Source organism: Paramormyrops kingsleyae, chromosome 12, assembly GCF_048594095.1.
Source record: "Paramormyrops kingsleyae isolate MSU_618 chromosome 12, PKINGS_0.4, whole genome shotgun sequence".
Lineage (NCBI taxonomy): Eukaryota > Metazoa > Chordata > Actinopteri > Osteoglossiformes > Mormyridae > Paramormyrops > Paramormyrops kingsleyae.
The window spans coordinates 15,146,921-15,160,329 of record NC_132808.1 but is presented as its reverse complement, the minus strand read 5'-3'; the positions used below and the strand labels follow the sequence as shown (position 1 = coordinate 15,160,329).

The 13,409-nt window shown below is 40.8% G+C and overlaps 1 protein-coding gene across 1 annotated transcript; it reads left to right on the top strand.

The window, feature by feature from the left end:
- Window positions 1-22: 22 nt before the first annotated feature.
- On the top strand, window positions 23-13,305 carry LOC111858093 (protein mono-ADP-ribosyltransferase PARP14-like). The gene is made up of 16 exons (XM_023839503.2): window positions 23-559; window positions 2,071-2,171; window positions 3,684-3,717; window positions 3,859-5,927; window positions 6,110-6,349; window positions 6,484-6,708; window positions 6,865-6,931; window positions 7,036-7,182; window positions 7,417-7,476; window positions 7,572-7,748; window positions 7,833-7,971; window positions 8,095-8,147; window positions 9,327-9,980; window positions 10,316-10,452; window positions 10,712-10,889; window positions 12,619-13,305. The coding sequence occupies exons 1-16, from the start codon at window positions 388-390 to the stop codon at window positions 12,903-12,905; spliced, it is 4,740 nt and encodes a 1,579-aa protein (XP_023695271.2). The 5' UTR covers window positions 23-387; the 3' UTR covers window positions 12,906-13,305.
- The last annotated feature ends 104 nt before the right edge of the window (window positions 13,306-13,409 follow it).

The window sequence follows — 13,409 nt, the reverse complement described above, 5'->3', positions numbered from 1 at the left end:
ATTTGACTTTAATTATGTCGCCATTAATTCTATCACACAATTTTCATTATTTCAAGGTCGATACGCAGAAATGTAAGATTATATTATTCTGCAATACGTAGCCCGACATATTAATACATTATCACGTTATTCATATAACTTTTTTTAAGTTAAACATGATGAAAGATGCATTAGTTAAACTTTAAAATAAGTAAAGTAAAGTAGAGGAAACCAACTAAATAAATAGCGTGGTCACAGATATGCGAAAAAGATCAAATATGTAATGTACGTAATGTGCATGCAGCTTTCGGTTTCACATACGGTTCCAAAAAGGAACAACTGCAACTGTAATTGTTGTGCCGCTTCCTCAAATAAAATCTCCGGGGAAAAAATAACTACTGACGCAAAATGGGGGAATACAAATATCCCTTGTTCTTCGAGGTGTCCAATCTAGACGAAAAACTAAGGAAAAACATCGAAAAATACTTTCAAATTCGAAGAAAGTCCGGTGGGGGCGAATGTGGACCAGTGGAACTTGTAGCCGGAGGCACCTGTAAGATTGCCTTCAAGCATCAAGAAGGTGAGAGACCAGCCCTTAAATAACAGCATTCAGTGTTCGATTGTGTCTTGATGGTCACGCGGTGGGTTTGTTATTTATCTAAATAAATAAGGGACGATAACATCAAGTACCCCACCGATGGGGGGAGGGGCACGATTTGCCGAGCGTGGGGGATAAAAACAGGAACACTGCATTCCTGGGTTACAACAATACAAAAAAAAATAAAAAATAGTCGGAATCTCATGAATCTTTTAGGTACGGGAAAATAAAGTCTGTGCTCACCTGACTGAATAGGGGACCTGATAAATAAATTAAGGAAAACTTGAAATGAAAACGAAAGTTCCTAGTTCAGACATTCAAAATGAAAGTACTGAAAGTAAACACAAACTTTACCGAACGACCACTTATTGAAAAGATGTATTGTATAGATAAGAAATTACAATTTTTTGTTGTTCTTGTTATTTTGGCTCTAGACCCAAGCATATTTAAGAATTTTTAAGAACCTGATGAGATCAAAGCAGGCCACGATGACGCAGAAAAACCACAGAGACAGAGAAAAAAACATTAGTAGGTGTGCCAGAGCTGATTGGTAAAAAAAAAGTTACTGTAGTAAAGAAAAACACCCCTTTTCAACTATCAGAGGTAATGCACGGATTACAGTGTGTTGCCGCACCCACCACCAATACCAGAGTGATGAAAATAAAAATGTGTCGAGAAAGAAAGGGAGCTCATGATCTTCAGAATAGTATTTCTTCTCTAAAACATGGTGGAAGGAGCAGTATGTCTTTGGCATGGAATTCTGAGTTGCACAGGCATTATCTGCTCAGAGTCAACAATAATCATGCCTAGCAAAACATATTCATAAATGACGGTGTTATTTTTCATTAATATAAAAGCAGTATACTGAATATCTTTTTGATGGCTGCGTCAAATTCCTCTGTGAAGTTGAACGATGCGAAACAGTAAGCATGAAGCATGACAGTAAAGGTCAAATGCAATAGTTAAACAAATTGTGGGTGTGTATGGCTGCCACAGGAACTTGTATTTCACTTGCATTTCTTAATGAGATTACAGCTGATAAAAGCATCCGGATGTATAATGAGGTGTATAGAGAGATCTTATCTGCCTGAAGACCAAACTAAAGGCAAAAAGCCCCTGAAATAAGTGGGAACTGAAGATGACTGTAATATACTGGTGGTCTGTAATATAACAGACTTCTGGCAGTCATGGGATTATTAAATATGACAATTTTCTTTGAAATATTAGTTAAAATATTTTTGGTTATTTTTAAATTATGTTAGGGGTATATATAACAATGGTTAAAATTCCTGCACAGTTCATCCATACTATATAGCTGCCACAAAACCTTTGCCAGTGTTTCTTGACATAATTTGCATTTTTTTGACCCTGCTCTGTCTTTTCTTTATGCATACCCTAACATCCCAAATTCACAAAGGAGACACTCTCCCTTTTTCGACATTGCAAATTCATGCATGTGTTCCTCAAGCAGTGCTGTTTCTTTACATTCGCAGACCAGCAGAGAGTTCTCCAAAAGGGAAATCATACACTGGAGACGCCCCGTGGCCCAGTTGTGGTGTCAGTGCGTCGGGATGCGGACTCACCCTGTTCCACAGTAAGGCCAGCATACCCGTTTCATGCTTTACACAATTTACACAACTGGATGTTACGAGAGAAAGAAAGCACTGGGTCTGGGACTATGTCTGCTTGGGCTTCAAATGAAAGTCCAGGCTTGTTTTGGTCCCAGACACAGTTGTTCCATGACATTGTTAAAAGTGTTTGTTAGCCTTCCTGCTCTGCTTCTTTATTGTTTTATTATTATCTCTAAAGAATAACCAAAAATTCAAATATTAATATTGTAATATGAAACTATTATTTTTGAGAAATATATAATTAGGATATATAATTAATTTTCTCAGTTCTTCATCACCACTTTGCCAAGTGCCAATCTGTAGTGTATTTTTTAACAGCCAGATACCTGGTTGTTTATTATTGTTCCAAGCAGCTAAACTTCTATGTCTTTACCATCAACACTAAAACTAGCTGCTGTTCCTGCAGCCAAGACCTTTGTTTTGTTCACATGTAGCCATGGTCAGATCTTTTTACTATGGTCATTATCGTTCCTCATGTGTTCACATCTTGTATATGTGTGGTGTCAACAGTATGTCACGATTGTTGATGTTTCTTCCAACAGTCATAAGCCTGCCGTTGTGTTCTGACAGTTTACCTGTTCTGAAGTTCTGAATGCAAAATCTCCATATTTCACCCTGACCATGGCTTTTAGCCACTAAGATGAGGACAATATCATACACTGGTACACCCATTTTCCTGAGAACAGTCCTTATTTTGACATGGTCAACATAGTCAAAGGCTTGTTGTATTCAGTAAAGCTAGTGTTGACCTCCTATTGGTATTCCTTGGATTTTTTTTTCTGGTGCTGCAACAGATATTTGAAAAAAATTAATATGAAAAAGTTTTGAGAAGAAATACACATTTGAATAACTGGTTAATAACTAAAATCCATGCGCAGTTCATATTCTGACTCCAGCAGAGGGCCAGTGCAACTCTTCTAGCATGTAACACACACATAACAGGCAATTATGTAAACAGAAATGATGGTGGGTGTGAGTCTGAATGCTCCTCCTCCAAGTAGCCTAAAAGCTCCAAAGTATGGGAGCATTTTCAAAGTGCCTCTAGCAGTAATGTTGTGCAAATACCAAATATTCCAAAAAAAAAACACAGCTGAATATTTGAATATGAAAACATTTGATAGTTGCAGCCCTAGTTTGTTCATTGATCCATCAAGCATCATCACTGACTTCCTAAATCCAGCTTTTACACAAGGCATTTCACATTCTGTCAAAAGGTCTCATCTGTGTTGAATGATCTTACTGGCATGTCACATGAGGGAAATTGCGTGAAATTTTGGAATTTTAGTCTGTCTTCTTTGGTATTTGTATCACGTAATAATAATAATAATAATAATGGTATCACATAGAACAGGGTTTCAGTATAAGTGCATAATAAAAAGACACCTTTTATTGTACATCTAGATTTAAAATTATGATATAAGTTGATCCTAATCTACATGCATAAAGTTCATTTGTTCTCTTATCTCCTTACTCAGGACTCTCTAAAAACACCTGCTAAAGCAACCTCAGGTTGGTGCTTTGAAACAGCTTCTTTCAAGATAAACCACATTGCATGTCACTCTGATAATAATGATTAACGAATTAACCTTTTGGCTAATTGTTTTTGATGAGATCAAATTTAGCTGATCATATTCTCATTGTTATTTTTAGAACAAACACATCACTTCCACTCCGTCTCTGGGGCACCCCCTTGTGGCAAATATAAGAAAGTGGTGCAGCTGGACCCATACCTGATTCGCTACCTGACAGATAACGTTCAGGCTGGAAATGACCTACAACATAAACTCTCTACACTCTTCTGCTCTTTCCAGCTTCAGCCTGAGGCAGAGAATATGGTCGTGAAAGGTACACCCAGGGTAGAGGAGACAAGCCAAATAGATACCATGATAAATCATGTGTTCGAGCAAGTGAAAACAAAATATTGTTGCCATTATGAAGCTGACCATTTGATACTGCAAGCTCTACAGAATAGTCCCTTCATAGCCACAAAGGAGCTCCAGGTGTACAGTGAGGCAGGGGAGGGATTTTCAGTTATAGTGGGGTCAGAAAAAGAGGTGAAGGAGAGCCTGTCGATGTTGGAAAAGCGACACAGAAACTCAGTGACACAGGAGAGAGTCAACACGACCTGCTCTCTTGGGAAGCCCCGACTGCTCCTGCTAGGCAAGAAGCTGGAGAAGGAGCTAAAAGAGCATCTCCCTGGGGTTAAGGTATCTCAGACTGATGTGGGGCAACTAGTGATTGAAGGTCCAGCAGCCGATGTCCTGTCAGCCCGCAAGAAGGTAGCGGCCATGGCAGAAAAAATACAGGAGCAGCGGGTGGCCGGGCTGTCCCCTTGGCTGCATTCATTTCTGGGAACACAGGGACCAGAAACGCTGGATGCCATCTTGAAAGGTATCCCAGCAAAAACTGAAATCACTGACAGAGGTCTGTCTCTGTTGTCTCTAACCCAGAAGGATCTGGAGGATGCGCAAAAGGCCCTGCTCAGTCAATTCAGTGAGGAAGAGGTACCTGTTCCCGATTCACTCACTCAGTTGCCAAAATTGAAGGAGGTATTGCAGGACAAGGAGCTCCAGCTAAACGCGGGAAAGGCTAGGGTACAGGTACGCTACAATAAGAATAGTGTCCAGCTGTTGGGTTACCGCGATTCGGTAACCAAGTTGAATGATGTGGTCCAGAGTTTCTTGAAGGACCATGCTATTCATCAGTTCAGGGTGGCCCTTCCTTACCCCGAATTGTCTGACCAAATTAGTAAGCTGTTTGCCCTGCTTGACATTGACGACTCGGGTATTCAAGTTTCAATTTCTGAAACTCGCTCACCACCTGAGATGATTCTTATGGGACCCCGGCATTTGGTAACTGCAGCTAGTGATAGGATAAGCAAAGCTCTGAGCTCCCTAGTCCAGAAGATTGTTACTATTGATTCCCCAGGTGCTCATCGCTACTTCAAGGGCCCAGGACAGGAATACCTCCAAGTCGTTAGTCGCACTCATCGCTGCTTGGTCCAGATGAAAGACTTTGGTGTTCCTGAGTACCAGCTGGAGGGGGGGCTCTGTGTGTATGTGCGACAGGGTAATATTACCCAAGAGAATGCAGATGCAATAGTCAATGCAGCCAATGAGAACCTAGAACACTGTGGGGGCGTGGCAGCAGCCCTGAGCAGGGTGGGAGGGCCGGAGGTACAGCAGGCTAGCAGTAAACTGGTACAAAGAATTGGCAAGGTGGCCACCGGAACAGCAGTGGAAACCACACCTGGAAAGCTGCCCTGCAAGGTGCTGATACATGCAGTAGGGCCAACGTGGAGCAATGCCAAGGACAGGGAAGTGACGGCCCTGCTGGAAAAGGCGGTAAAAGAGGCACTCGAACTAGCAGAGCGACGAAGCTGCCGCTCATTGGCTATGCCTTGTATCAGTTCTGGCATTTTTGGTGTGCCCATTAACCTCTGTGCCAAGGCCATTGTGATGGCAGTGAGAGCATTTGGCAGGAACCCACACACACTGCACACAGTCATGCTAGTGGACAGCAATGAAAATGCAGTAAGGGCCATGCAATCTGCCTGCGATACACTGCTTAGGGGGATGGATCCACCTGCCGGTGGCGCAGTGGAAACCACAGACTATGAGGATCTCGCAAGCTTAACAACTGCAGCGACTGGGGGCGCAGCAGTGTCTGAATCCTTAATCCAGGTCAAAATTACAGTAGGCAACATTGAGGACCAACAGGTAAGAAACATTTATTCAGAGCTTGAAATTTCAAATGTATTTGAATGCATGCATTTCTAAATTAGACTACATAATAACCATAGCATATGTTCGTTTAAATACAAAAGGGACTGTTCTCTAAATGTGACATGATGGTTTACATTTTGTTTTGCTACCTGTCCTGTGATCCCTTTGGCTTGCAGGTAGATGCCCTTGTCTCACCCATGCTGGGTGATGCGCCGCGGTCCTCAAAGGTGGGGAAATGCCTATTAATTAAGGGGGGGAGACAATTTTCAACTAGTTTGGAGCAGACAACCCAGACCTGGATTACAGTGCCTGGGGGACTGCATGTGGTGGATGGCGAAGGGGGGCTAGTTGGATGCAGTATCATTTTTCTTCACTGTGCGCGCTGGGATGGGGATCCGCAAGGAGCAGCGGTACAGGTTCGTGTGGTCGGTTCTATCTGTGTGTTGTCAAAGAAATTTTAAAATGATCAAATTTCGCTGCATATTTAATTTTAAAATCAAGTTTTCTTTGCCTTGTTCCTTTGTCTTCCACCACCGCTGTCTCCTAACAGACCCTTCGTAAGGGTTTGAGGAACATTTTGTGCATTTGTGATACCTGGTTATTGGCTTCAGTGGCATTTCCTATGTTGGGGACTGGCATCAGCCTGGCATTTCCCCATCGAATTGCTGCCCAAGTTCTGCTGGAGGAGATCCAGCGGCATGAGCAGAACCGAACATCAGCATCCACTTTGCAAGTCCATATAGTCATTCATCCCAGTGACAAACATTCCGCAGCAGTGAGTACAGGTCCATGTTGACAGATTATTAACGATTACTTATATGCTGAGGGAGAGCTTATTACTTGACCTACATGTTTTTGAATATTTTTTGTGTAATTGTCTGCTTGAGTTGTACATTGATAGTATTGGTGACACTGAATATCGATTCCCCAGGCTTTACAGGCGTGCCATGATGTTCTGAACCTAAGGGGGTTTCAGATGGCTATGCTCCCAGACCAGAGTAAGATTAATGCCACACAATTAATTGTATACCAAAAATCACTATTAAAGACTAATAATACCCTAACTAACCATTCTATTTTCTTTCTTTCTGTTCTCTTTCAGCATCTTTCTATAGCTGGGTCTCTGTCACCCAGGATGAGATCACATTCATGATGGGCAGTGTCAAGCTGCAGCTCGTCTTTGGCGACATCATTAATGAAACTACAGATGTTATTGTTAATTCTGCAAATTCCACTGACAAGCAAACTGGTAACACTTTCTCCTTTGCAGTTCCTATAAACATGCAGTGCATTTTATTGTAGCCGAAGAAACAAAGCACATATTCACAGATGCACAAATGTCTGGAATATTACTTAAATTATTACCAAATAATTTATGCTGCATGCTCTGTCATACCTATGCAGTTTATTGCAGTTTTATGTTATATCACCATTAACAATAATATGTTTACTGTATCTGAATTTATATGCTTGTATTCTGTAGGTGTCTCAAACACACTTCTAATGGCAGCAGGGCAAAAGGTTCTGGATGAATTTAACCAAGGTTAGTAACCCAAACACTCAATTTAGTTTGACATCATTAACAAGCAATTATTGATAATGCAGGGTCTGTTGCTTTGTCTTTCTCCTCGTCCGCAGTGCGGACTCAGTCCGACGAGTTCTGCAGCACAACGTCAGGATCATTGGCCTGTAAAGCCATCGTACACATCTATGCTCAGTCGGATTTGCACCGTGTCCAGAAGCTTTGCGGAAAGGTTCTGAAGTTTTGTCAACAGAAGGGTTACAAATCAGTGGCCTTTCCTGCTGTGGGTGCAGGTTTGTTTCCTAAACAGAGACCGACAAGTTCTTTGTGTGAGTCACTAAGTCCCATTTAACCATATAGGTTGTCTACAATGACAGGTGCAGCTGGGCTGGATGCCAAGAAGGTCGCTGCATCAATGTTGGACGGTATGGCCACAGTTGTGAGGGACTCGTCCCCTGATGACGTCTCCCACATCCGCATCATCCTCCTTCTAAGGCCGGTGTTTGAGACCTTCAGGTACATTCTTACTCTGTTTGTTCCTCCATCACTGCTCTTCTTTTTCTACCTACTCCTCTAGTCCTGATTGATATACCTGGTTCACTGCGTTCAGCACTGAGAAGGTTTTGCTGCCCTCTATAGGTGTGAGCTGGAGAGTCGCATAGGACAGATGGCTCCACCTCCTACCTTGAAAGGTACTGTAAGCCTTCACAGCCAGTCTCCTGCATATACCAATGCTGTATCATTATTTTTTATTTAGACTCACACTGACACATTCAGCTACATTTTAACTGGACAACATAGGTGCTCTGTTTGAGAAAAAAAAGCAAAATGAGGTATTGCTATCTGTAGGCTAATGACGAAATGAAAAAAAACTAAACATTGACATATAACAATACTGGATTAACCTATATCATCACGTATTAAGAATGAATTCAGATACAATAATCATTTAAATATTTAAGTCCTAACTGATCAATCCATCCCATTCCTTTACATAAAGTAGTTGTTGTAACTGATCACAGTAAATTCTTTCGGAATTTAATTATTTCACTAATTTTCCAAATTCTTATCCAGTAATAGGCTGTAGTTGGGGCCTGGGGACTATCCAGAGCAGCATAAGGCACGAGGCAGGGGGGCAGCTGGGCAGGATATCAGTCCAAATGTAATAAATGAAAAATGTAAGAAAAGAAAAAAACAGTTCAAGTTAAATCTGAACATAAATAATGGGACAATCAAATGGGTGTATAAATTAATGTCATTGCATAAGTACATGGACTCTCTATGGACTTGTGTAGGAGTGATTTAAACAGCAAGTATGAAAATAATTTGTCTCAGAGAATGCATGCAGCACTCATGCAAAAGCAGTGGAGGTAAACTTTAAATTGATTTTTAAACGTATACTACATAATCTTGAAAAGCAATAATCATTAAAATTGCAAAACCTACGTTTTTTTTTTCCTATTTGAGAGTAAAAATGTTTCAGTGAAACTGACCTATAATTTACATACAGATCTGAAGGTAAGAAAAAGCTTGATCTTAATCTGACTAGCAATGTAAGAATTGCATGTGCATAGCATGCGATGACAGTATTAATATTGCACATCATCCAGCCCTATAATATGCTATGGCCATTTTTTGAATTCAGTACAAAATACCTGCATCACATTGTGAAGTCATTCAGCACCAGTACCAGATTTTATGCCAGTGGAAAACCAACACCTTGAAGTACAGTACTTTTGGTACTTTATTGAAGTACCAAAAGTACGGTGGAAAAGCACCCTATGAGTCTCCTCTTTTCTGATTTCAAATTTCCTGCTTAATCTATGCATTTCTCTTCTTCTCCATATCATAACCCACTCCTCTTCCAACAGAGAGAGGCAAGCAGATAGTGAAAAAAATTTACCAGACATTCAAGAAGTCAAAACAAGAATCTCATGGACTGCGACTGTCTTCCTTGCATCCCCCGCCAGCCACATTTTGTGTGACAGGTCCTGGGCTGGAGGCCATCAGAAAGGTTCAGGAAGACCTTAAGAATGTCCTACAAAAGCAGCTGTGTGAAAAGGAGTTGAAGTCTGATGAGCTGGAACAACTCACACAGGCAGAGCTAGACTCAGTTATAGACAAGGCACAGGGTCTGGAGCTTAGCATCAAGGAAGCACGACCAAAGCAGGCAGATGATACAAGAAGGAGCTTTGTAGTCCAGGGCCTGAAAGAGGAGGTGTGGCAGTTTCTGGGGGAGGTGCAGCAGATTATAGGCATTGCCTTCCGCAGGACGCTGCAAGAAAGGGAGGAGGAACTGGTGGCAGTGAGTGTGAAGTGGTCAATCGGCAGCCCTGGGGGGGATTGGCAAGATCTAGAGAAGAAAGCTAATTACATTATTGAGAAAGAATATTTCAACTCTGGAACCACCTGTGATGTAGATGGCCCAGGAGAGGCAAAGCTCAGGGTGGACATACGAAAAAAACAGGCCATTCACCATGTCACAGGAAGGACCTATCAGCTGAAGAGGGTAGAGTTTAGTACAGGTGAGAACTACTTACTGCTGTTTGTGTTATATACAAAATTAACATTTACATTGATTTTACTAGCAGATTTTTACACATCCTCTACCACTGTTACAGCTACTGCTACCCATGTACTATAGTCACTACTGCTATTACAGTAGCTAATTATGTTACTACTATTCTTAGATGTATTATTTATTACAACACCTGCTTATATTGCTGCTTCTGTCAATTAAGACAGTTATGGTTGTTGGGAATTGAAACTTTTAGAAGATTTCTATTTCAAATGTATTTTGGTTCTGCTTCTGTTTCATTACTACTACAGTACCTATATCTTTTTGTGCTGATGGTTCCAGATGTTAGCCCTCCTAAATCCTGGGATGTTATGGCCCAGGGGGAGTCACTGAAAAAGGTGCTTCTTCAGCCAGGCACAGATGAATACCAGAAAGTGGCCAACGGATTCCAGGGGACCGCTGCCCAGCAAATTATACAAGTGAGATACTGTCAAAACCCATTATACATGAAGTGATAATGGCCAGTAATCACCATTACACTCTGAGACAAAGTGAATAGTGATCAAAAATATTGTATAAAGTGTATAAAGAGAAACAGTCATTATTCATATTATTTCTGCTATTTTTGTGAAAAGATATTGGCTTTTTATATATCATATAGGCAGAGTGTTACATGGCTAGTTAAATGTTCTGAATAAGCACAGCTTTTATGGTTTAAGTACTAAGTTTCTTTTCTAGATTGAGCGTGTGCAGAACATTCACCTTTGGCAAGCATACAGTGTGAAACTGGAACAGTTTCGGGAGAAGAATGGGGAAGGCGAGATTGGAGAGAAACTACTGTACCATGGGACATCAGCTGGTGCACGTGTCTCCATTGAAAAGGGGGGGTTTAACAGGAGCTTCGCAGGGCAGCATGGTAAACACAATCAGATCCGTTCCTCCTTCTACCCTCCACGCATCTCTCTGTCCTTATACACAGCATAAATAGTCTCGGCTGTTAGTTTTATCCGACTTGTGTTAGACTGACTCGATAACATTTATTTATTTAGAAGACGCTGGTATCCAGTGTCAATGGACTTTATTCACCAACCGTTCTTAAGAACAAATTTGTTCTTAAATCCCACATACGCACTTTTTTTACGAAGATTCTGACATTCACCAATGTTTTCTTATCTGAATTTGTTCTTAGCTAAGAACAGAATCTACGCACACTCAAGACCATTCGTACGCACATTTGAGTAATGATAGATTGTTCAAAATAATCGGTTATAGAAGTTTTGTTCATTCTACAGTTCATAAAATGAAAGTATTTTGAATAATTTATGAAAGTAAAATATAAAAAATAATTTTTAAGTGTAAAAATTATTTTCTTGGTAGTAACGTCGATCATGCGGATTATAAATAGGTCTGTTTCTGTGTATTGACCTTTCTATCAAAATGGCATTTCTGTTACTTCTTGAAGAGCTTGCCAATCGTGCTCTGAGAAGGGAACGCATGTTTGAAGATCATTTAGATTTATTTGGCACACAGTGTTCAGAGAAGGTGATATCTTTCCATGTATCAGCTTTCTTTGGGACTTCATATCCACTGGTTAAGCTACTAAATAACATGTGTCTATTTGCATTTACCTCCTTTAAAGTAAGATCCAGTTAAAACGGACTTCAAGGGACCTGGCAAAATAGTCCGTTATATCCAAAGTTCGTTATATGTTGTTGTATGCCCAGAACACAACTACAGGACACCATTTACTCGTGCCACACCCCATTAAATTATTATAAATTATTATATTGTACATGCAGTAACCCAACTTTACCTCAGCGGATGCGTGACTATTAATAATCCCGACTACGTATCTGCGCTGGATATTACCGGCACACCACGCGCCTTATTGGCGGAGCTGCATGTCCGTTATAGCTGAACAAAACTACAGCTAAAAGTGGCGCTGGGGACTAAATTGTTTGTCCGTTATAAGCGAAATTCCGTTAAGTGCGAGTCCGCTATATCCAATACTTTTTCTGCATGTTCTTAAAGGCGCACAGCCGGAACCAGCGGATCTCATCCGTTATATATGAGATTTCATTATAAGCTAGTCCACTATATCGGGATTTTACTGTATTAATACTTCTACTTCAGCATTACTTAAGTTTTTTTTCCTCTTGGTGCAAAGCAGCTCACAGCCTGCACGCCTCTTCGCCATTCCTTGCACACGGTCTCATGCCCTACAGTCTCATGCCCTTTTATGGGAAATTACAGGGCGTTTCCCTATGCTAATTAGGACAAACTGGCCCACGCTTTCAGTTACGAAGACGTGGGATTCACTATTCTTAAGAAAAAAGGTATGAACAATTCTGCTACTTAAAGCACGTCATGAATCTGACGTAGGTTGTTCTTAACAAATTTTGCAGGAACAAATTTAAGAGAATTCTTAAGAAAATATTGGTGAATGAGGCCCAATGTTTCTACACTTTACTCCACCTTCAACTCTATTCCCATTTTCTTGTTGCAAATTCAGCTATGCATGCTGCCAAAGCATTCTTTACTGGGAACTGGTGAAAGGGGAGATCTTGTTGGCAACTGGGTGCAGTTTAAATACAAGTCATCTCATTTAAGGATGATCACAGCAACACTATTTTCTCTGTCTGAAGGAACAGCCTATGGAATAGGTGCGTACTTTGCAGTGGAGGCCAGCTACTCAGCCAATCCAACGTTCTCGCCTCCAGACAATGGAGGTCTGAGATACATGTATGTGGCGAATGTTCTGACTGGACACTACACAGTGGGAAAATCGAGCATGAAGATTCCCCCCTCGCGCCCTGGATCTGACCCGAATGACCTATTTGACAGCTTGGTGGACAACAACCAGAACCCCAAGATGTTTGTAATTTTCCACGATGATCAGGCTTATCCCAGCTATCTCATCACTTTCACATAACCTCTGGCAATTCATGCATAATGGATATAACTGATATCAGCAAAACAAATGCCTTAGAGCATGGGCAAGATTAGTATCAATGAGTCAATATGCATATTTTTCGTGTAACTTCTTGGGTTGTATATAGACAAATTGTCAAAATTTATATATTAATTTACATGTTAGAAATACATAGCATCTTAACAGTACTATGGATGTGATATCAAATGGACCTTGGAATGGAATGGAATTCCCCCTGTACTATCCTAATCCTCATATCATAGTATAATCATACTTCCTGTGACTCCTGCAGTTCACAAAATTAGAACTTTTACTATGAAAACACATTGGTTTTTATGATCATGCATTTAAAATAAGACATATACTGTACGTTTAAAGGGGCAGTTCACCCCAAAAATGAAAATTTTAGAGCCCTGGGCTTTGGTACTATCTATAGATCTAGGTTGTTCTGTTAGGTGTTGCCTAGTTTTGGAGAGATCGGCCATAGAAATGTTGGTCTTCTAT